This window comes from the organism of the source record quoted next, unplaced genomic scaffold, assembly GCF_019419815.1.
Source record: "Pyrus x bretschneideri cultivar Hongxiangsu unplaced genomic scaffold, Pyrus_bretschneideri_v1 Contig5, whole genome shotgun sequence".
NCBI classification, from domain to species: domain Eukaryota; kingdom Viridiplantae; phylum Streptophyta; class Magnoliopsida; order Rosales; family Rosaceae; genus Pyrus; species Pyrus x bretschneideri.
Genome location: NW_025999787.1, coordinates 9,925,193 through 9,946,791, shown reverse-complemented (window position 1 = coordinate 9,946,791; position 21,599 = coordinate 9,925,193). Strand labels below are relative to the sequence as shown.

The window sequence follows — 21,599 nt, the reverse complement described above, 5'->3', positions numbered from 1 at the left end:
AGGTAAAATTCACTTTTTTTCCTGATAAAACTACAAAATCAATCTCACTCCGACATTTTCCACGAGTAGGGAAATGAGTGGATCAGCCATTTTCAGCTAGTGTTAGAGATTTGGCCGACAGCCAATAAGGAAAATAAATAGGAAAGTATGTATGAAATAAATGCATGATGGTTGTGGTATTATTGCTTTTATCCTACCACACCCATTAGGAGGCAGATTCTCTGCCCTTCCATTTTTCCTGTTTTTTCGTGCTCTTCTATTTTATGTAGTTACGGTTAAGCCAAGTTAATATTATATATATATATATATATATTTTATAAAGATAATAAGATAAAAATGAATAGTAATATAAAATATTAATATAACTTAATCGTGATCATACAAACAAGAAGACACTAGAAATGGAAGGGCAGAGAATCTGCCTCCCACCCATTAGACAGCCAATAGGATCCTCATTCATAAGACAGGGACACCCCTTTCTTCTTGTGGTCCACCCACGTGCGTGCATTTAAACAAATTAATTAAATTAAATTAAGGCTAATTTTATAACTCAGTATTATGGTCTGGTGCACTTAAAAGTGAGAGGTTTTAGGTTTAAATCTCGTTGATGGCGAATTTGATAGCAAATTATGTTAAATTTACAAACTATAGGAATGAATATATTTATCAACACTTAAGAATTACCCTTAAATTAACACACATACATAGAACCACCGACATATTAATTAAATTAAATTAAATTAAATTAAACACACTTAAATAAATAAACACATTTTTTAATTAATTATGTTTGTTTATAATGCTATATTTGCTTTGTATTTAAAATTAAATTATAGAGATAAACAAAGAATTTTATTTTCAAAGAACAAACCTACTAAGTACACACTTACAAGGCATACAAAATAAAAATATATATTTGTAAATAGTAATTGTCATTTTCCTTGCCCTCCCTCTTTCCAAACGGGTAGATTTGTACAAAAACAATTACTATTTAAAATTAATAAGGGTTCATTTAGATATGTTTTTAAAATAATTGAAAACACTTTTAGAGAAAATGTTTTTAGGTTCTAAAAACACTTTAAGTGCTTTCTACAAGAAGCACCAGTTATGTGTTTATTTCAAGAAGCACCAGTTATGTGTTTCTTTCAAGAAGCACTTTAAGTGATTTTCCAGGATTTATTAGTATTTTTATTAAGGATTGTTTCCAAAAACATTTGCATAAAAAGCGTTTTCAGTCATTTTAAAAGCATCTCCAAACGAGCTCTAATAAGGCCAACTTCATTGCCCTTACTCTTACCTTACCCATGTCCTCCTAAAATTGGTGGAGATGCTCTTATCAAAAAGGAAATGGGAATAATAATGTTTTGCCAAAGAAAGAAAGAAAAGAAAAAAAAAACTAGATGGTGTAGATAGGAAGGTGATTTTTGCACCATTACTCGAAAACATAATATCGGAAAGCAACTTTTGTTGCGGATGTAATTGTCATATTCGGTTGATGATTTGTAATTGTCATATTCGATTGATGATTTGTAATTTTGGAATAATAATGTTTTTTATACAAACGAAAAAAAAAAAATTAAAATCATAACCAGAAACATAAAGATCTATTTATAGCAATACAAAAACAATTGTTCGGTCAACAAATAACTCCCAACTCACTAAGATTATAAAAAAAAATCTCTAAAATTATTAATAATATGCATTTTAACCAAAATATTACTTGAGATTGACATGATTTATTTTTGTTTGGCGGGCTACATTTGTCGTTAGCACAATGTAGATGATCTCATCAATTCACTAGGGCTCCATTAATTTTCACAAGAATGAACCTCACCCTCAACCTCAAGAACGACCTAAAGAATAGACGTTTTTGATTAGTAAATTGCAGTGCATAATTGTGTGAAAGAAGAGAAGATGTTGGTGTGAGAATTCAAAAACTACAGAAAGAGAGTGAAAGCACAGAGAGAAGAGTTTATAGAATCGCAAGAAATGTACTACTTATATTGGTAGATATAACGCTGCGGGGACTACCCGAACTCAGTAAGTTAATCTTATAGGGTAAAGATCCTATGTAAGATTCTCATCTGAACTAACTCATAACAGCTCATAACCAACTTGTCTAATAACTCCATTGATCTTCTGACAAGTGGGAATCTGTCATCCTTTGATGTCATAATTCTTACAGTTGGCATGTATCTTAAAATATGAAAACACCCTTCTCTCCGGAAGTTGATCGGATAGCATGTGATACATATAAAAACCATGGCAATTACCTTCCCAAGAGAAAGCTGTGGCATGCATCACGCGAATCTTGTATTGTATTTCATTAATTTTGTCATCGTTGTCAATACACGAAACACGTTTCCAACAAAAAAATAATGAGAAACGTGGCTGGTTGTAATGTTGTATCGTTCCAAATTATAATATTATTAAATAAAAACTCAAATTTTGTCCCAAATTCGTCTCATTAAACCAACTCCAACCCTTGAAGTAAGTTCTAAATTTTCCCTTCTATTCCCCCATTTCATTCCAACCCTTATTCTAAAATGGGGTTAAGTCTTAAAACTAAAAAAAAAAAAAAAAAACCAGATTCCAACCAAGATTAATGGTGAAGCCCACATGTGAGAGGGGAATATATGAAATTGGACGACAAGCGCCCAAATTCACGTGCACCACTCAAGGCACGCTCTTCAGCCAACTTCAAAGCTGCAAAGTGCAGCCCTTGCGACCCCCACCCACATGGGTATGTCTCCCACTTGTCTGCCAATAAAATTGAGCCCAACGACTCTTTTGGTTGATCAACGGCTCACATTTAAATGAACTGTTGGTTATCCAACGGTCCATATTTATTAAATCTCATTATCACGAGTATCACACTAAAAGATTTTAAGTTCACTTTTGTTAATTAATTAATAATACAAAACACGTGATCACAGCTCTTGATTAAAACCCCATGATGTTATAGCCATCAGTTTATATAACTTGAGTTTTTCTTACCCATTTTCTAGCCAAACAAACCACAGTTTTGTAGCTAGTCCCAACTTAAACAAATTCAAATTACAATGACCGTACCACACCCTAGTACTCCCGCAATCCAAGAGTCTAACAGTTCTATCGCCATACAGAAAATAGACAGTATAGTACCAATAAAGCTGCAGCGTGAGAATTACCTCTTCTGGAAGTTGCTGTTTGAGGCTATCTTTAAGCGCTACATGCTCACCGGCATTGTTGATGGAAGTGAACCTTGTCCCTCAACTTTCTTGGCCGACGAGAAAGGAAATGATCGTGCGAATCCGGCCTTCGACATTTGGCACGAGAAGGATCAGAGCATCATAGCCTTGATGAAAGCAACCATCTCTGAAGATGTTCTACCACTGACAGTTGGATTAACTTCTTCACGCGATCTTTGGCTGAACTTGGAGAAAAGATTTGGAGTTGCAGGTGTGTCTTCAGAGTACCGGAGAAAACTGGCTGCTGCTTCTTTGGCCACTACTGATGTTTGTGATGCAAATGCTGTTCTTTTGGAGAGTGGAGAGTTGCGCCTTGTGCCGCCGATATTCCAGAAATATGGAAAACGTGAAGCATTTTCAGGCCCCATTGTGACGGTCAAGGTGTTTGAAGACAATACTCTGATAGTGGAGCTTCTCGCAACGAAAGGCGAGGGAAGGGTTTTGGTTGTTGATGGTGAAGGAAGCTTGAGGCGTGCCGTTACCGGAGGAATGTTGGCAAAGTGTGCCGAAATTATGGGATGGTCTGGGATTGTGATAAATGGGTGCATCAGAGATGTTGATGAGGTAAATGGATGTGAGATTGGTGTGAGAGCTTTGGCAACTTGTCCTGTGAGACCAGTCAAAAGTGATGGTGGCCAAAAGCATGTTCCTATCAACATTGGAGGAGGAGTCTGGATTCATGAAGGAGAATGGTTGTATGCAGATGGTGATGGCATCCTCATCTCCACATCCCAATTGTCTATTTGAATCCCCATAGATGTTTGTTTGCTTCGTATCTGAAATTTTTAAGCCCGGCCAATAAGACTAATCAAAGGGAAAATGCACTTCTTTTCTCTCTTACATGGCTCATATTTATTTATAGATCTAAACATCCCAATAAATAAAAAGGGAGTGCAAAATCATAAATCACTTCCCTAATAAAAACCTCAAATGCATTTGGATTCGTTGTATTTTCTGTATTCTGCTACTTGTGTGGTCTAAGCTTCATTTTTCAATGTACTATTTATTTAATTTGAAGGGAATGAAGGCAAGTTTTCATCTTTTATAATCATATTAATTAATATCTTTCCGAAGAAAAAAAAATCATTTTAATTAATCACATAATCGTAAAAAGTACTTATAATTATATTTATATGAATTAAACTCACGTATCCTCAACAAAAAAAAAAAAACCCAAAAACAAAACAAAACTCACGTATCTACTATATCAGGCCTTAGCTCTAACAGCCTCAATCTCTTAAGTGGCCACAACATAAGTTCTCTGATCATATTTTTTTTTTCAACATCAGTTCGCCTACATACAACTATACAATTTTATTATTTCGATTTCTTTTTATAACTCAAACATAGAGTGCACTCAATCGGTGTCACATCTCGACCCGGGTTCCTACCACATTCTAGGCTTGACTTCACCGTAGTACAATATTGTTCGTTTTGGGCCCTGATCATGCCCTCACGGTTTTGTTTCTGGAAACTCACAGGAGAACTTCCCAGTGAGTCACCCATTCTGGGATTGCTCTCGCACGAACTCGCTTCACTTCGGAGTTCCAATGGAACCCGAAGTCAGTGAGCTCCCAAAAGGCCTCGTGCTAGGTAAAGATGGGAATATACATATAAGGCTTACAGGATCCACTCCCCTGGGTGATGTGGGATGTTACAATCCACCCCCCTTAGAGCAGCTCCAGCGGGAGCTCCTGCTCGAGGGACGGGCTCCGGAACAGGGCTGGATTGCCCGAGGGAGGAAGTCCAGCGTTGGCTGGCGAGGGAGCCCTACCAGGCTCGAGTGCCAGGCCCGTCGATTCGTGCCAGCCCGAGCGCCCGAAGGCAATCTGATGTCAGGACGACGTCTCCACGCTTTTTGAAGGCCACGGAGGTTGCTGCTGCTGTTCGGGGCAGCCATGGCACTGGTGAGCCTGAGCTCGCTTCAAGGCGGCCATGAGAGCATTAGAGATGGGGGGGCTCCATGCCGGGACTCATGTTTTGGGCAGTGAGCAACCGCTTCAGAGCCACACTGAAGCAGAGCTCCATAGCTCGGCACTGCAGAGGGTGGGAGGAATTGGGGTGAGATTGGATGCATGCTTGGCAGAGGAAGCCAGTGGGGGAGGACAAAAGGGTTCCGTCGACCCACTTCGGCAGAGACAAAGGCAGCAGCAGCAAATGAAATCAACGGTGGAGATGCAACTGTTAAGACAAGTTTTGTGAAAAAAAAAATACTATTATTTTTTAAATAAAAAAATACTATTATTTTATTACCTAGTGCCAGGGCTATTCAAGTGCAACGGTAGAGATGCAAAAGGCAGTTACTGTTCATTAAGGGCAGTTACTGTTCATTAGGTGGATTAAATAGTGAATAGCCTGGGGGGAGGGCTCCCACGCTGGAGTTGCTCTTATGGGCCCGACGTCCTCGTCGACACACATCAGGCCAGAGATTGCTCTGATACCAAATTGTCACATCCCGGCCCAGGGTCCTACCACATTCTAGGCTCGACTCCACTGTAGCACGATATTGTCCGCTTTAGGCCCCGACCATGCTCTTACGGTTTTGTTTCTGGGAACTCACACGAGAACTTCCCAGTGGGTCACCCATCTTGGGATTGCTCTCGCGCGAACTCGCTTAATTTCGGAGTTCCAATGGAACCCGAAGCCAGTGAGCTCCCAAAAAGCCTCGTGCTAGGTAGAGATAGGAATATACATATAAGACTTACATGATCCACTCCCCTAGACGATTTGGGATGTTACAATCGGAATACGACAACTAAATTTCCTCAACATAAAAGCATTTGAAAATTAATTTCCATTGTTGATATTTGAACGTAAAAGCCATTTCAATTTCCTTTAAGAATAATTTCAATCATAATTTGTACCTGTGGCCACAACACAACAAAAACTACTTCTTGAAATTCATATCAATCTACTAATTTATCCAATTTATTGAAAAGCAGGAACATTGAAACCAAACTATAGAAAAACTTGATTAAATCTATGAAAAGAAACTAACCAAACTATAGAAAAACTTCATTAAATCTATGAATAGAAACTAACATTCATCAATCACGATTCACGAAATTAGATAATAATGAATAAAGTTTCATTAAACATCCACAACGTAAAATTCACATCAAAACTCTAGAATTAGAAACCAAATAATAAAATTCACAGTCACACTTTATATAGGTAAAATTCACTTTTTTTCCTGATAAAACTATAAAATCAATCTCACTCCGACATTTTCCACGAGTAGGGAAATGAGTGGATCAGCCATTTTCAGCTAGTGTTAGAGATTTGGCCGACAGCCAATAAGGAAAATAAATAGGAAAGTATGTATGAAATAAATGCAGGATGGCTGTGGTATTATTGCTTTTATCCTACCACACCCATTAGGTGGTAGATTCTCTGCCTTTTCATTTTTCTTGTTTTTCCGTGCTTTCTTATTTTGTGTGGTTACGGTTAAATCACGTTAATATTTTATATTATTTATTATTATTTTTATTTTTTATATATAGAGATAATAAGACAAAAATGAATAGTAATATAAAATATTGACATAACTTAACCGTGATCACACAAACAGAAAGACACTAAAAATGGAAGGGCAGAGAATCTGCCTCCCACCCATTAGACAGCCAATAGGATCCTCATTCATAAGACAGGGACACCCCTTTCTTCTTGTGGTCCACCCACGTGCGTGCATTTAAACAAATTAATTAAATTAAATTAAGGCTAATTTTATAACTCAGTATTATGGTCTGGTGATTTTCCTCTTCACTTAAAAATGAGAGGTTTTAGGTTTGAATCTCGTTGATGGCGAATTTGATAGCAAATTATGTTAAATTTACAAACTATAGGAATGAGTATATTTATCAACACTTAAGAATTACCCTTAAATTAACACACATACATAGAAGTAGAACCACCGACATATTAATTAAATTAAATTAAATTAAACACACTTAAATAAATAAACACATTTTTTAATTAATTATGTTTGTTTATAATGCTATATTTGCTTTGTATTTAAAATTAAATTATAGAGATAAACAAAGAATTTTATTTTCAAAGAACAAACCTACTAAGTACACACTTACAAGGCATACAAAATAAAAATATATATTTGTAAATAGTAATTGTCATTTTCCTTGCCCTCCCTCTTTCCAAACGGGTAGATTTGTACAAAAACAATTACTATTTAAAATTAATAAGGGTTCATTTAGATATGTTTTTAAAATAATTGAAAACGCTTTTAGAGAAAATGTTTTTAGGTTCTAAAAACACTTTAAGTGCTTTCTACAAGAAGCACCAGTTATGTGTTTCTTTCAAGAAGCACTTTAAGTGATTTTCCAGAATTTATTAGTATTTTTATTAAGGATTGTTTCCAAAAATATTTGCATCAAAAACGTTTTCAGTCATTTTAAAAGCATCTCCAAACGAGCTCTAATAAGGCCAACTTCATTGCCCTTACTCTTACGTTACCCATGTCCTCCTAAAATTGGTGGAGATGCTCTTATAAAAAAGGAAATGGGAATAATAATGTTTTGCCAAAGAAAGAAAGAAAAGAAAGAAAAAAAAAACTAGATGGTGTAGATAGGAAGGTGATTTTTGCACCATTACTCGAAAACATAATATTGGAAAGCAACTTTTGTTGCGGATGTAATTGTCATATTCGGTTGATGATTGTAATTTTGGGATAAAAACTTGACTCAATTCAGGTAGGACTAGTTTTATTTTTCAACTCGATTGGAACGGTTTTTTTTTTTTTTTTTTTTTTTTTTTGAACAAGGAAACTTTATAAACCACAAAGAAACATATTTACAAACGAAAGGCCCAGAAACAAAAAAACATAAACATGCAAAAAAGGGACCAAACACCAAACGAGCAAGAGCCCAACCAAACAGTTGAGGCCAAAAAATAGAAAAATACAAAAAAATCGAGAAATCTGCTGCTACCATCTCCGCCAGAACAGTGCATCTCGACCTACAAATCCATGCTGACCACTAAACATCGCCTTGCCGATCCCATCATCCAACACCGATATGCTCCCCGAGCATAGCCATTAAGTAAAGATAACCACAAACTAAAAAAGATCAGTTGGCTATCAAAGGACAGAAGCCCATGGAACACCATGAGCAACACTGCCACACATGGTAGACAACAGAAAGAAGGTGGTGGTGTTGGGAACACCAGAGTCGGTCAAAACATCGAAACTCGAAGCACCATCTCGGAAAGTATGGCCAAAGATCGAAACTTAAATGATGGAAGAAAAGGGATGTTAGCAAGGTAAGAATAGGAGAGCAAATCAAGAGGAGGAGGAGGGGGGAAAAGCAGCAGAGAAGGGGAAAAGAGGAGAGAACAAAAGAAAGGGAAAAGTGGCAACCGACCCCAGCCGGAGCTAGAGTCGGTGCTAAAGATCTAATGAAACAACATTAAACCAAAAGGGAGGAGAACTCTCACGCTGGGAGAGAAGCTCTCTCACGGAAGGAGAGAAATGATTGGAACGGTTTTTAAAGGGGTTCAATTTGTTATGTCATGTTTTTTATTTCTCGAGCCATGTAGCGCATGAGAGATTTTTTGGTGCGTCAAGAACACAACTCGTTACATCAAGTAGAATATACAATTGGTTAGAAATTTAAAAAATAAATAAATTTTAACCAATTGCATTATGACAGTTGGTGTACCCAACTGTATTTCTAGTACATTAAAAAATTTCTTGTAGCACACCCCCTCACAATACATTCATTCACATCCCCCACACAATATATTCATTCACATCCCCCAAATTCCTTACATGTGAGACTTCCCCGAAGATTCTTCAAGATTCTCAGATCCCCAATTTTTATTGCTTCTTGATTGCGACCGAAAAAACAATACACTCATCTAGGGTTTATGTGAGCGGTTTAAATATTTTTAATTTCAAAATCTAGCGTGGCATATGTAGCATATGTTACTTATTAATATGACATCAATGAGTTTTGTCTTCTTTCGATAAGAGATTTCATCATATGATCGATTGGATATCATCTCTCATCACCGGTAGCTTAACTTCATGAAATTATCGAAACAGAGGTCTGGGATCGCGTAAGAGACCGAGGAAAGGGATACTCTCCAGATTGACTTTGTGGGGATTATAGAAATCCTCATATTCTATTCGTTCATTATATATCGTGTGGTCAGTTTTCGTTAGATATTATTTGGGTTTAATTTTAAATAAAAAAATTAAATTATTTCTGATCACATAATACACGATGAATAATTAAAATGTGAAAATCTTTAAGATTCCTACAAAATAGATCCAGATGAGATCCACAGTTTTGGACTAAGGAGAATAGGAGATCCGGAGAGAATCTCATTTTATGTTGCAGGATCATAGGAGCTCGAAGCTGTTGAAGATCTCGATAGTGCGGCCCCTCTGAACCCTGATAACGCAGCCGAAGACCCACGTGCACGAGGCTGAGGAGGAAGAAGAGGAAATTGTGGCATGTGTCACACGAGACTTGTATTGAACATCCAAACCAAACCATGTAAAAATTAGATTATATCTATTAATAGAAACTAACATTCATCAATCACGAAATTAAATAATAATGAAAAATTATTAAACATCCACAATGTAAAATTCATGCTTAAACTCTGAAATTGGAATCCAAATAATAAAATTCACACAGTTATGATACATATAGATAAAATTCACATTTTTTTTTGCTGTAAAACCACAAAGTCAATTCCACTCTAACATTGCTATTATGGGAAGTGAAGAAAGTTGAGGTTCCCCATAAAATCAATTAGTAATTATATAGCGAGTATCACAACTTACTTATAAGCTAATGCAAGGTTTTTCCTCTTATCAATGTGAAATTCATTTTCAATACACCTCTTCACGTGTGGTGAATTTTCAAGCTTAGCACGTGTGATAACACAAATTGAGTGACATGAAACATGTGTGGCCGTTGAGTTTCACACATGGAACAACCTGCTTTAATACCGTAAAGAAAGTTGAAGTCCTACCATAAAACCAATATAATTTTCATTCTCAATAGGTAGATTTATTAAAAAAGAAGAAAAGTATAATTTGTCAAGGGTACCATAAAAAACTAACATTGACCATAACAACATCCATAACAAACAAAACTTCAACAACCAATACAAGACATAAAAAATTCACATTGAAGCTCAACATTACTATCATGAAAAAAGACATTATTATGAACTCACGTTGAAACCCTAAAATTGATGGAATCCAAATAATAAAATTCACTGAGCCATAATATACATATACACATGTAGGTTTTCCTCCTAGGGAGAATAGTTCTCCATGTGCAACAGCAAAGCTTCAAGGCAACATAAAGATCCCAGGCCTCGGTAGGCATTTTAGTTCTTAGTCTAATACTACATCAAACACTTTACTAAGTCAGTCCAACTTAGTTTAGTCTAAAGTAGTCCAGCTTAGTCCTTAAAGCTAGTCTAATCCGAGATAGTTCGGTGCAACAAACACACCTTAAAAATGTCATTTGCTAACCCATTGAAAAGTTGTGGCATGTTTTTTTTTTTTTTTTTTGGTAAAACCTTTATGAAGAAATGAGACAATTTTATTTCAAACACTAGATTACAAAAAGAGGCCCACCTACAAAAAAGTACCAAACACACAAATGGACCTCCCAACAAACCCAACAAAGCTCAACAAAAAGAGCCCAGCACTGTAGACAAAACAAAAGAAGTTTCTTGACCCTAGCGACCATCGCCTTCAAAGTTTTCCCGATCAACCCAGAACCAATCCTCCAGCCAACACCAAATCCAAACAAGCATCTCAGCAGAACCCAGCCACGAAAGCCGTCCCGATCGCCCCCGACCTCAGTCAGAAAGTGGAAGAAATCCGTGGGAACACCCCAAACAACACTGCAATCGAAGGTAGATAGAGATAAGGAGGTGGTGTTTTAAACACTCGAGCTGATGAGTCCACCGAAGCTCTACGCACTCTCTCAAATGATCGCAATAATTTGCGTTGAATTCTGAATGCAGATCGAATTGAAAGTATTTGGGGAAGACAGGCTTTGTGTAGAGACATTTTGGTTGAATCAGGAATAACTAGGGGGAAAGTTAACCCAAAAACTAAGAAACAGATGACGAAATGAAAAGCTTTCCTCCAACCCCCGCTACAACGAGGGACGTCAGCAACGATTTTATACGGTGGGGAAATCACTCACACAGATGGTGGAAAAGACTCTCAAGAAGAGAGAAGGAACTCTCACACGGAGAGAAGATACAATGATGAAAGATTAAATTGTGGCATGGTTCACACGAGACTTTTATTGTATATTGAAACCAAACTATAAAAAACGTGATTAAATCTATGAATAGAAACTAACATTTATCAATCACGAAATTAAATAATAATGAAAAAAATTTCATTATACATCCACAATGTCAAATTTACAATAAAACTCTAAATAGGTAGATTTATTAAAATAGAAGAAAAGTACAATCTGTCAAGGAGGACATAAAACCTAACATTGACCATGACAATATCAGTTCCATAACGAACAAATCTCGAACAACCAATACAAGATATAATAAATTCACACTGAAACTTTGTTTTTTAATTAAAACAACAATATCAGTTCCAATGCAATATTGCTACTATGAAAAGAGACATTATAGTGAATTCAATTCTAAAATCGATGGAATCCAAATAGTAAAATTCAGAGTTATAATATACACATATATATACGCATAGGTATTCGTCCTGGGGAGATTAGTTCTCCATGTGCAACAGCAAAGCGTTCAAGGCAATGCAGAGACCCACAAACCTCGGAAGGCATACTTTGATGGTCTCTACACGATCACCCTTTTAGCTTCATCACTAGACTCCTTGAAACGATATGAATTTAGTTCTAAATTTCAGGAATCGGCGTCCTGGTGGTTCGATTTTATTTAACCAAAAAGATAATGCAGTGCAACTGAACAAGATGGAGTTGTAGGAAGCATGATCAACTGAAATGAACTGAGTTGCTGCTGAACTGAGTCGCTGTAGGAAACAAGATGCGGTGCAATGGAACTGAGTTGCTGCTGAACCTCCATCAGATGGTTTAAGATGGGCAACATGATCAACTGAAATGCGCTCAGCTTCCACCGTCTTTGAAACGTTAACACTCAGAAGACAACAAATAATTTAAACAGACAAATGATAAACCACAATAAATGCTTCTAGTAGGAACCAAGAAAACTGTACAAATCCCACAAGTTTTCCATAAGATATGAACGTAGAATATCTGGCCAACAGAAAAAGAATTAGAAAGCCCCTTGACCTACAAATATTGAGACCCTAAAACTCATTGCACAAAGATTTCACTAGGGGCCATGATTTCATGAGGCAAATAAGAGTTGCAGGAACTAGTAATTTATTAGACGAAACATATCAAAAAGATAGTGAGCATCGTATACAATGTCATCACACATAATTAATTGTAAATCGCTAAATTAGCCACCTGAAATCGGCCGGAGAACCCACCCGGAAACCCAACTTTTTCTGGGTTTTAAATTTTCTTCCAATCCGAAACGGATTCGTGCATGAAAAGCTCGGAAGTTGGCTGAAAGGATTATGGCTCGGTGCCTCAACTGTGGCCTCGGTCCACCATCAACCACCAGGACGCGACGATCTCGAATTCCGATTCGATTCAGCCATCATAGGATTCTTTGTCAGCAATGGTTTAGTCGGCCTCATTAATCACCGTACTCCACCACCAAGGACGAGTCGCAGTTGTTGTAGAAGAGAGGGAATAGAGGTTTGGGACGCCGGACAAGGGAAGGAATTGTGCCATTGGTGTCGCCGGAGAAGACAAGCCATGGCTGCCATGGTTGGAAGATGCGCAGATTTGTTGGAGAGAAGACGAAGGGATATGTTTGGTCACAGGATTAAACAATAATGAAGAAAAACTCATTAAACATCCACAATGTCATATTCACATTAAAATTCTCAGATTTATTAAAAAACAAAAAATAAAATCCGTCAAAGATGACATAAAGTCCGACATTGACTATGACAACAATCATAACAAAAAAGTCTCAAATAACCAATACAAGATGTAACAAATTCACACTGAAACTCTTTTTTAAATTAAAACAACAATGTTACTTCCATTCTAGTATAGTTATCATAAAAAAATACATTATTGTGAATTCACATTGAAACCCTGAAATCGACGGAATCCAAATAATAAAATTCACACAGTGCAACAGCCCGAGAACTCGGGAGGCATACTTCGGTGGTCTCTACATGATCACCCTTTTAGCTTCATCACTAGAATACCTGAAACGATATGAACAAATATTTTTACTAAAATATGTTTGTCTAATATAGCAACACACAACAGATTACATGAATTTAGTTGCAGGAAACAAACATGCACATAACAATACCTTTTCAAATAGGATTACCCACAGAAGATGCCTTTGCGAGCCCCCACTAGTAATCAATAACTAAAGATTCAGCGGCCAAATAAACCAAAAAAATTGATGATGTTAAGCCACAGTCGATACATAAATGTATATCTAAAAATCAAATAAAATAAAATAGACTATCCAAATTACCGGATGATGTTTGGGATGTGAGAAATTTTAGGCCACTCCTCTCCACTGGCTTCTGTACAGCGACGGATAAGTTTCGGACATCTCCTAATGGTAAGATTCTGAATTGGTATTTTGCAGAGGAAGTCTGGCAGTGTTTCTAGCTCTTCGCACCACTCAATAGTCAAGGAAAAAAGACAAGGCATGATTGTAGGAAATTTAGAATCCTCTTTCTTCCACCCTCTCACGCCTTCCCACTCTTTCCAAGCCCACATCTCCCCAAAGGAGAGGTCTTTCAGTTTTGGGAATATCGAGGAGGATGATTTGAATGCTGCTTGGTCGTCTTCTAGTCCCAAAAATTCACCACCAACCTTTTCTATGAGCCTTATCTCCGATAGCTTCAGTCTTTCAAGGAAGGGCAATTTACCAAGAGGAGGCACAATTTTCCAATTTACACAATGACCAAGAGTAAGGAATCTCAACATGTTTAAATCCGTCAACCATCTCGGCCAGGTGGGAGCCACAACCCCATTGATGCCTAAAGATTCCAGATCTTCTTGCGGTTGCAAGGCATTCAATATTTGAAGACTACTCTCTGGAGTCGTAGGGGACAGACTCAACAGAGTCCACCAATCAATTTGGAGATTAAAAATTTGTTTTTTATCAACCAATGGAAATTCCACAACCTCGCTTACATCAACCATATCCCCGGTAAGTAATATTGTGAGACTGCCCCGAAGGTTTTTCAAGCTTCTCAGATCCCCCAATTTGAATGCTTCGTCATTGCGACAAAAAAAAACACGACACTCATCTAGTGTTTGCAAACCTGTTAATTCCCTATCCCTTTTGCCAAGTACTTCAGACCAGATCCCATCACATAAAGATGCCTTAAATTAATCAACTTGCTCATGTTACGAGGAAAATTTGAAAGTGAAACGCAATCCCGAATGACCAAGGTATACAAATTGTATAAATTACAAATAGAGTCCGGTAATTTCTTCAAATAAGAATTCTTAGACAAATCAAGATGCCTCAAATGTACCAATTGACCAATCTCCTCTGGGGGTTCTTTAATGGAACTACCGATCAAATTTAATGTCCTAAGACATTTCAATTGCAAAACAAAACTTGCGTCTATGCATAGCAGTGATGGTCTTGAGCTAAAAACTGCGAGGGTACGTAGTTTTTTGCAATTGTAACATGAGGTAGGAAGTGAATCTGAACTGTCGGGAACAAATGTTAAGGTTAAATGGCGAACCTTGCCGCCCAATCCCTCTATCTCATTGTTAGCACCTTGATTAGCCTCCGTAATTGAACATTCCTTCTTGGTGAGAAAGTGCACAAAGTCATGTACAATATCATGCATTTTACAACATATAATCTTACCACTATCGTCATCTTCCTCAAAATCTTGGAAAAACGATCGTGCAACTAAGTTATCAAAAACAATGTTGCCAACTACGCCCTTATCTTTATTCCGTTCCGAATCAAGATAATCTTGTGCCATCCAAAGATTTATCAATTCATCCCTCTTTAACTCATAATCTTTGGGGAAAATTCCACAATATAAAAGGCAACATCTATCTATAGGGATCAAATCATAATAACTTAGAAGCAGTGGTAGGAAAACTTCTTCCTCCACTTCTTTCCAATCCCATAACTTACTATTCAAAACATCTTTCCATTCCTTCATTGTTCTCTTATCACGCATGAGACTACCCAAAGTCTTTGCAGCAAGAGGCAAACCCTTGCACTTCTTTACCATTTCCCTACTAATATCTCCAAACACTTCATACTCATCTGCTTCACTATTAGGAAATGCCATGTGATTGAAGATTGACAAACAATGTTGTTCACTCAACTCTCCAAGATATATCGTGAAAGTGGTTGATCTCACCATACTAGCAACCCTTTCTTTTCTTGTGGTGACCAATATTCTACTGCCTTCAGCACTATTTCGCATCAATGGTACCTTTAACTGGTCCCAGTGTGTACTGTCTTCATTCCACACATCATCCAATACTAGGAGAAACTTTTCTTCCTCAATAGATCTAGACATACGTTGTAAGACATAATCCAACTCATTTGAACCTATGGACTCATCACCAATAATCTTTTTTGCAATCTTCATGACATCAAAAGGCTCTGACACACAAATCCATATTTTCTTTTTAAAATGGGCGTTGACATTGGCATCATTATAGGCTAGTTGGGCTAAAGTTGTCTTTCCCATTCCTCCCATCCCTACAATAGGAATGATGAGGAGGCCCTTCCACTTGCCGTTGCTCTGCATCCTCAAGCACAGCCCGAATTGCTTTTAGATTGTCATCAAATTCTTTAACTTCTTTCTCAACGTTCAAAACAAGTTTCACCTCTTCGGCTACGTATTCATAAGCCATTGAAGCTAACTTTTCTAGTAGTGTGGAGATAAGCGCATCGGTCATTTTTAGGGTAAGGAACTTAGAAATTGGTTGACAGAGGATAAAAAGAGAAGAGTTGGAAAAGGGAAGCTGTATATGAAGAGAAATGCAGGATGTGGTTGTGTGCTATTGCTTTTCTTCTAGCTAGTTCATATAGACAATGGACATATATACCGCGTAGGTCTTCCCGTTTGCTTTCTGTAAAGCAAGATTCTTTGCGTTAATTACCAAAACGAAGATGGGAATATGGTACCAAAGAAAAGAAGAAGAGAAAAGGACGAATGTCCCTCTTCTGCAATTTATATGCACTCTGTTTCGGTGTTTCCCATGGATATCGACGTTGCATCTCCGGCTTCGGAGGAAATTGAGCGTCAATTTAATAGAATAAATCACCACAATGTCATCACACCTGCAATCGGCCGGAGAACTCACCCGGAAACCCAACTTTTTCTGGGTTTTAAATTTTCATCCAATCCGAAACGGATTCGTGCATGAAAAGCTCGGATGTTGGCGGAAAGGATTATGTCTCGATGCCTCAACTGTGACCTCGGTCCACCATCAACCACCAGGACGCGACGATCTCGAATTCTGATTCGATTCAGCCGCATCATAGGCTTCTTCGTCAGCAATGCTTTACTCGGCCTCATTAATCACCGTCCTCCACCACCGAGGACGAGTCGCAGTTGTTGTAGAAGAGATGGAATATAGGTTTGGGACGCCGGAGAAGGGAAGGAATTGTGCCATTGGTGTCGCCGGAGAAGACAAGCCATGACTGCCATGGTTGGTAGATGCGCGGATTTGTTGGAGAAAAGACGAAGGGATATGTTTGGTCACAGGATTAATAAAAGAACTTAAATATTATTAATAATGTTATTAAAAAAACTTAAATATTGTCGGATTTCCGTTTTACAAGAGCATCTCAAAGAGGGTTAGCAATTTTTATCTCTCAAAAAGTGTCATTTGCTTACCCTTTGAGAAGTTGTGGCATGTTTCACATGAGACTTGTATTAAATACTGAAACCAAACTATAAGGAAAAACTTGATTAAATCTACGAATAGAAAACAACATTTATCGATTACAAAATTAAACAATAATGAAGAAAAACTCATTAAACATCCACAATATCAGATTCACATTAAAATTCTCAAATAGTAGATTTATTAAAAAAAAAAAAAAAAAAAAGGAATAATCTGTCAAACGAGACATACAGCCCGACATTGATCATGACAACAATCATAACAAACAAATCTCAAACAACCAATACAAGATGTATCAAATCCACACTGAAACTCTTTTTTTAAATTAAAACAACAATGTCACTTCTACTCTAGCATAACTATCATAAAAAAAGATATTATTGTGAAATCACATTGAAACCCTGAAATCGACGGAATCCAAATAATAAAATTTATACAATGCAACAGCCCGAGACCTCGGGAGGCATACTTGGGTGGTCTCTACATGATCACCCCTTTAGCTTCATCACTGGACTCCCTGAAACGATATGAACAAATATTTTTACTAAAATATGTTAGTCTAATATGGCAACACACAAGAGATTATATGAATTTAGTTGTAGGAAACAAACATGCACAGAAGAATACCTTTTCAAATAGGATTACCCACAGAAGATGCCTTTGCGAGCCACCACTAGTAATAAGATTCGGAGCTAAATAAACCATAAAAATGATGATGTTAAGCCACGGTCAATGCATAAATGTATATCTAAAAATCAAATAAAATAAAATTGACGATCTCAATTACCGGATGATGTTTGGGATGTGAGAAATTTTAGGCCACTCCTCTTCACTGGCTTCTGTACAACGACAGATAAGTTTCGGACATCTCCTGATGGTAAGATTCTGAATTGGTATTTTGCAGAGGAAATCTGGCAGTGTTTCTAGCTCTTCGCACCACTCAATAGTCAAGGAAAAAAGACAAGGCATGATTGTAGGAAATTTAGAATCCTCTTTCTTCCACCCTCTCACGCCTTCCCACTCTTTCCAATCCGACATCCACGCAAAGCAGAGGTCTTTCAGTTTTGGGAATATCGAGGAGGATGACTTGAATGCTGCTTGGTCGTCTTCTAGTCCCAAAAATTCGCCACCAACCTTTTCTATGAGCCTCATCTCCGATAGCTTCAGTCTTTCAAGGAAGGGCAATTTACCAAGAGGAGGCACAGTTTTCCAATTTACACAATGACCAAGAGTAAGGAATCTCAACATGTTCAAATCCGTCAACCATCTCGGCCAGGTGGGAGCCACAACCCCATTGATGTCTAAAGATTCCAGATCTTCTTGCGGTTGTAAGGCATTCAATATTTGAAGACTACCCTCTGGAGTCGTAGCGAGCGGAGGCCACCGATCAAATTGAATTTGGAGATTAAAAATTTGTTTTTTGTCAACCAATTGTAGTTCCACAACCTCGCTTACATCAATCATATCCCCCATAAGTAATATTCTGAGACTGCCCCGAAGGTTGTTCAAGCTTCTCAGATCCCCAAATTTGAATGCTTCGTCATTGCGACCAAAAAAAACACAACACTCATCTAGTGTTTGCAAACTTGTTAATCTCCCTATCCCTTTTGGCAAGTACTCCAGATCAGATTCCATCACATAAAGATGCCTTAAATTAATCAACTTGCTCATGTTACGAGGCAAATTTGAAAGTGAACCGCAATACCGAATGACCAAGGTATACAAATTGTATAAATTACAAATAGGGTCCGGTAATTTCATCAAATAAGGATTCATAGACAAATCAAGATGCTTCAAATGTACCAATTGACCAATCTCCTCCGGGAGTTCTTTAACGGAACTACCGATCAAATTTAATGTCCTAAGACATTTCAATTGCAAAACAAAACGTGCGTCTATGCATGCCCGTGATGCAAAAACTGCGAGGGTACGTAGTTTTTTGAAATTGTAACATGAGGTAGGAAGTGAATATGAACTGTCGGGAACATATGTTAAGGTTAAATGGCGAAGCTTGCCGCCCAATGCCTCTATCTCACTGTTAGCACCTTGATTAGCATTCGTAATCAAACATTCCTTCTTGGTGAGAAAGTGCACAAAGTCATGTACAATATCATGCATTTTGCAACCTAGAATCTTACCACTATCATCATCTTTCTCAAAATCTTGAAAAAACGACCGTGCAACTAAGTTATCAAAAACAATATTGCCAATTATGCCCTTATCTTTATTCCGTTCCGAATCAAGATAATCTTGTGCCATCCAAAGATTTATCAATATATCCCTCTCTAACTCATAATCTTTGGGAAAAATTCCACAATATAACAGGCAACATTTATCTACAGGGGTCAAATCATAATAACTTAGAAGCAATGGTCGGAAAACTTCTTCCTCCACTTCTTTCCAATCCCATATCTTACTATCCAAAACATCTTTCCATTCCTTCATTGTTCTCTTATCGCGCATGAGACTACCCAAAGTCTTTGCAACAAGAGGCAAACCCTTGCACTTCTTTACAATTTCCCTACTAATATCTCCAAACACTTCATACTCATCTGCTTCCCTATTACGAAATGCCATGTGTTTGAAGATTGACAAACAATGTGGTTCACTCAACACTCGAAGATTTATCATGAAATTGGTTGATCTCACCATACTAGCAACCCTTTCTTTTCTTGTGGTGACCAATATTCTACTGCCTTCAGCACTATTTTGCATCAGTGGTACCTTTAACTGGTCCCACTGTGTAGTGTCTTCAGTCCACACATCATCCAATACCAAGAGAAACTTTTCTTCCTCAATAGATCTAGACATACGTTGTAAGGCGTGATCCAAGTCATTTGAACTTATGGACTCATCACTAGTAATGGCTTTTGCAATTTTGATCACATCAAAAGGGTCTGACACACAAACCCATATTCTTTTGTGAAAATAGGCTTTGACAGCGGCATCATTATAGGCTTGTTGGGCTAAAGTTGTCTTTCCCATTCCCCCCATCCCTAGAATAGGAATGATGAGGAGCCCCCTCCCTTCTTCGTCACTCACCAACTTACTTACCAAACTACCCTTTTCTTCTTCTCGGCCAAATATCTTAGATTGATCGACAAAAGACGAGGTTTGAGGGGTTTGAGGTTTTTGAATGGCTATTTCTATAAGTTGAAAATTATACATTTCTCTTTGCTTATAGATCACAGTTAACCTCTCATTCAGATCCTTAATCTCCTGAGCAATTTTATGACGAGGAATTACCCGCCCAACATGGCCACAACAAAAGCAGCGGGGGACAATAGGGAAACGTACCTTTTTCTTAGCAACAACAGCACTTGTGCCTTCCCTTTCTTGCTTCTCAACTTGTTGTCTCAAAATCTCACCGTTCCAGTCATCCAGCACATCTACCATGTCGGAGGATATTTCCTTGAGATTATCCAACCAGTCTCTCACGCTGGCCTCTTTCACTTGCTTTTGCTCTGCATCCTCAAGCACAGCCCGAATTGCTTTTAGATTGCGAGCAAATTCTTTAACTTCTTTCTCAACGTTCAAAACAAGTGTCACCTCTTCGGCTACGTATTCATAAGTCATTGAAGCTAACTTTTCTAGTAGTGTGGAGATAAGGGCATCAGCCATTTTTAGGGTAAGGAACTTAGAAATTGGTTGACAGAGGATAAAAAGAGAATAGTTGGAAAAAGGAAAGTGTATAGGAATTAGAGAAATGCAGGATGTGGTTGCGTGCTATTGCTTTTCTTCTACCTAGTTTATATAGACAACGGATATATATATATATATATAAACCGCGTAGGTCTTTTTCCCGTTTGCATTCTGTAAAGCAAGATTCTTTGCATTAATTACCAAAACGAAGATGGAGGCCTAAGCACCTCTCTTTTCTCTCTGTACACGTCTCCCTCTTCTGCGGTTTACTCTCCGTGGAGAGAAAGGAATAACAGCAACTTTTATGAGTGAATTTATTATTGCTACTGTCAGCAAGCAAGCTCATTTCCTTAGAGCATAATTAACCATGTTACAGAATCTGAATGTATTTCTTGTGCAAAGATCGACTTCCTACATGGAATTATGCCTTTCGTTTGGGTGGCTGTTTGTTCGATTGGCATTCGTGCCTTTGTTAGCAAGCAAGCTCATTTCCTTAGAGCCTAATTAACCATGTTACAGAATCTGAATGTCTTTCTTGAGTGAAGATCGACTTCCTACATGGAATTACGCCTTCCGTTTGGGTGGCTGTTTGTTCGAATGGCGTTCGTGACTTTGTCAGCAAGCAAGTTCATCTCCTTAGAGCCAAGTAACCTTGTCGCAGCATCTGAATGTCTTTTCTTGAGTGAAGATCGAGCTCCTAATTCCTACATGGGATTACGCCTTCCGTTTGGGTGGCTGTTTGTTCGATTGACATTCGTTTGTGCCTCTTCGTTTA

General features: G+C 37.7%; 3 protein-coding genes across 6 annotated transcripts; 1 reads left to right on the top strand and 2 right to left on the bottom strand.

The window, feature by feature from the left end:
- The first annotated feature begins 2,892 nt into the window (after positions 1–2,892).
- LOC103967558 (putative 4-hydroxy-4-methyl-2-oxoglutarate aldolase 3) lies at positions 2,893–4,107 on the top strand. Its single transcript, XM_009380811.2, has one exon. The coding sequence runs from the start codon at positions 3,063–3,065 to the stop codon at positions 3,975–3,977; it is 915 nt and encodes a 304-aa protein (XP_009379086.2). The 5' UTR covers positions 2,893–3,062; the 3' UTR covers positions 3,978–4,107.
- Positions 4,108–12,445: 8,338 nt separating this feature from the next.
- LOC103945034 (putative disease resistance protein RGA3) lies at positions 12,446–20,931 on the bottom strand. Of its 4 annotated transcripts, XR_007252644.1 has the most exons (4): positions 17,970–20,931; positions 17,810–17,874; positions 16,637–17,699; positions 16,508–16,556 (listed from the first exon to the last, which is right to left on the bottom strand). XR_007252644.1 is itself a non-coding variant. In XM_048569244.1 (3 exons), the coding sequence occupies exons 1-2, from the start codon at positions 20,801–20,803 to the stop codon at positions 17,856–17,858; spliced, it is 2,853 nt and encodes a 950-aa protein (XP_048425201.1). In that variant the 5' UTR covers positions 20,804–20,931; the 3' UTR covers positions 12,446–13,527; positions 17,810–17,855. The 4 variants fall into 4 exon arrangements, 3 of the variants coding, with proteins under 3 accessions (XP_048425201.1, XP_018502478.2, XP_018502475.2); XM_048569244.1 differs by lacking the exons at positions 16,508–16,556; positions 16,637–17,699 and adding an exon at positions 12,446–13,527; XM_018646962.2 differs by having other exon boundaries at positions 16,514–17,726.
- On the bottom strand, positions 14,614–16,026 carry LOC103967554 (putative disease resistance protein RGA3). The gene has a single exon (XM_048569351.1). It carries the CDS (start codon positions 16,024–16,026, stop codon positions 14,614–14,616), a length of 1,413 nt encoding a protein of 470 aa, XP_048425308.1.
- Positions 20,932–21,599: the final 668 nt, after the last annotated feature.

Coding starts and splice junctions, on each gene's coding strand:
- LOC103945034 (XM_048569244.1), bottom strand. CDS start 20,803: ATGGCTGATGCCCTTATCTCCACACTACTAGAAAAGTTAGCTTCAATG.
- LOC103967554 (XM_048569351.1), bottom strand. CDS start 16,026: ATGGGAGGAATGGGAAAGACAACTTTAGCCCAACTAGCCTATAATGAT.
- LOC103967558 (XM_009380811.2), top strand. CDS start 3,063: ATGACCGTACCACACCCTAGTACTCCCGCAATCCAAGAGTCTAACAGT.